Source organism: Emiliania huxleyi (assembly GCF_000372725.1).
Source record: "Emiliania huxleyi CCMP1516 unplaced genomic scaffold EMIHUscaffold_7275, whole genome shotgun sequence".
In the NCBI taxonomy this organism is placed as follows: domain Eukaryota; phylum Haptophyta; order Isochrysidales; family Noelaerhabdaceae; genus Emiliania; species Emiliania huxleyi.
This window is the reverse complement of record NW_005196547.1, coordinates 1-1,362: the sequence shown is the minus strand read 5'-3', so window position 1 is coordinate 1,362 and position 1,362 is coordinate 1. Positions and strand designations below refer to the sequence as shown.

The 1,362-nt window shown below is 66.8% G+C and overlaps 1 protein-coding gene across 1 annotated transcript; it reads right to left on the bottom strand.

Annotated features, from left to right (window-relative positions):
• Nucleotides 1–66: 66 nt before the first annotated feature.
• On the bottom strand, nt 67–1,090 carry EMIHUDRAFT_258189 (hypothetical protein; the record flags this gene model as incomplete). The annotated part of the gene is made up of 4 exons (XM_005761066.1): nt 67–114; nt 211–345; nt 377–793; nt 1,025–1,090. Coding segments are annotated over 4 exons (666 nt in total), but the record flags the coding sequence as incomplete, so codon positions are not given.
• Between the last annotated feature and the right edge of the window lie 272 nt (nt 1,091–1,362).

Genomic DNA, 1,362 nt, shown 5'->3' with positions numbered 1-1,362 from the left:
CAGCTGGTCGCGGATGGAGTCGCCGAGCTGGTAGTTGCGCTGCTTGCGCGCCTGCTCGCGCTGCACCAGCATCCGCCCGAGCCGCTCCTCGTCCACCGGCGCCGTGTCGCCCGGCTGGCGCGAGAAGCCGCCGTACGTCGCGCCGCCGCCCGCCGGCGCCTGCGCAGCGAGCCGCGCAGACTCCGCTGAGAGCATTCCCTGCCCCTCGACGGGCCGCATCAGCGCCGCCATGTCCGCCTCCTCAAACTGGCCGTGGCGCACGCCTGCCATCTGCGCGAGCTGCGCGGGGAGCTGCTGCCCCGCCTTGAGCATGATGTCGACGAGCGGCCGCGCCTTGTTCGAGTCCTTGCCGCGTCTCCATGAAGGTGTGCGCGACGCCCTTGGCGCCGGCGCGGCCGGTGCGGCCGATGCGGTGGATGTAGTCCTCGATGTTGCCCGGGAAGTCGTAGTTGATGACCGCCTTGACGTCCTTGACGTCGATGCCGCGCGCCGCCACGTCGGTGGCGATCATCACTGGCCGGCGGCCGCTCTTGAAGTCGGCGAGCACCATCTCGCGCTCGCGCTGGTCCTTGTCTCCGTGGATCACGCCCACGCCGATCCTCCGGCCGAGCTGCGAGCCGAGCGAGTCGCACATCCGCTTGGTCGAGGTGAAGACGATGACGCGCGAGCCCGCCTCGAGCGTCGCGAAGACCTGGCTCATGAGGGACGCCTTCTGCGCCTGCCCGTCGACGAGGTGCACGACCTGCGTGATGTCCTTGTTTGCGTTGAGCGAGTTGATGTCGCCAACCTCGACCTTCGCAGGGGAGGGGGGCGTGATCTCTAGGGGATCTCTGCACGCGTGTGTGTGTGTGGGTGGGGGGGGGGGGGGGGGGGGTCTTCCCCCACCCGTCCCGGGGCGCGGGGGGGTTTATCAAAAAGGGAGCAGCCCCCCCTGCCCGGGGGACCCAAGGAACTCCTACCCAAGCGCGCGCCCCCCCTTTTGCCCGGGGGCCCTGTAAAAAAAAGTCTGCCCCTTCGGGGGCACTTGGGGCACAATCTTTGGGATCTGCGGCTCCAAACCCATGTTGAGGATCCGGTCCCCCTCGTCCATTACCAGGGAGGCCACCTGGGGCAACTTCCGCTGTCCCCCCTCCAGGAAATCCTTTACCCCCCCCCGCGTGCGTTTTTTGGAGGGGGGCCTGATCCCCCCCTCCCAGGGGAAAAATCTGGGCAGTGCACCCCGGAACAATCCCCCACCCTTTGGAAACTACCTCCTTGAATGAAAATACCAACCCCATTCCCCATAATTGGGATCCAGGAAAAACCCCCAAAGTGTGAATGGGTAATGACCCACCAAAGGGGGAAAATAATCCCCGGGGAGGG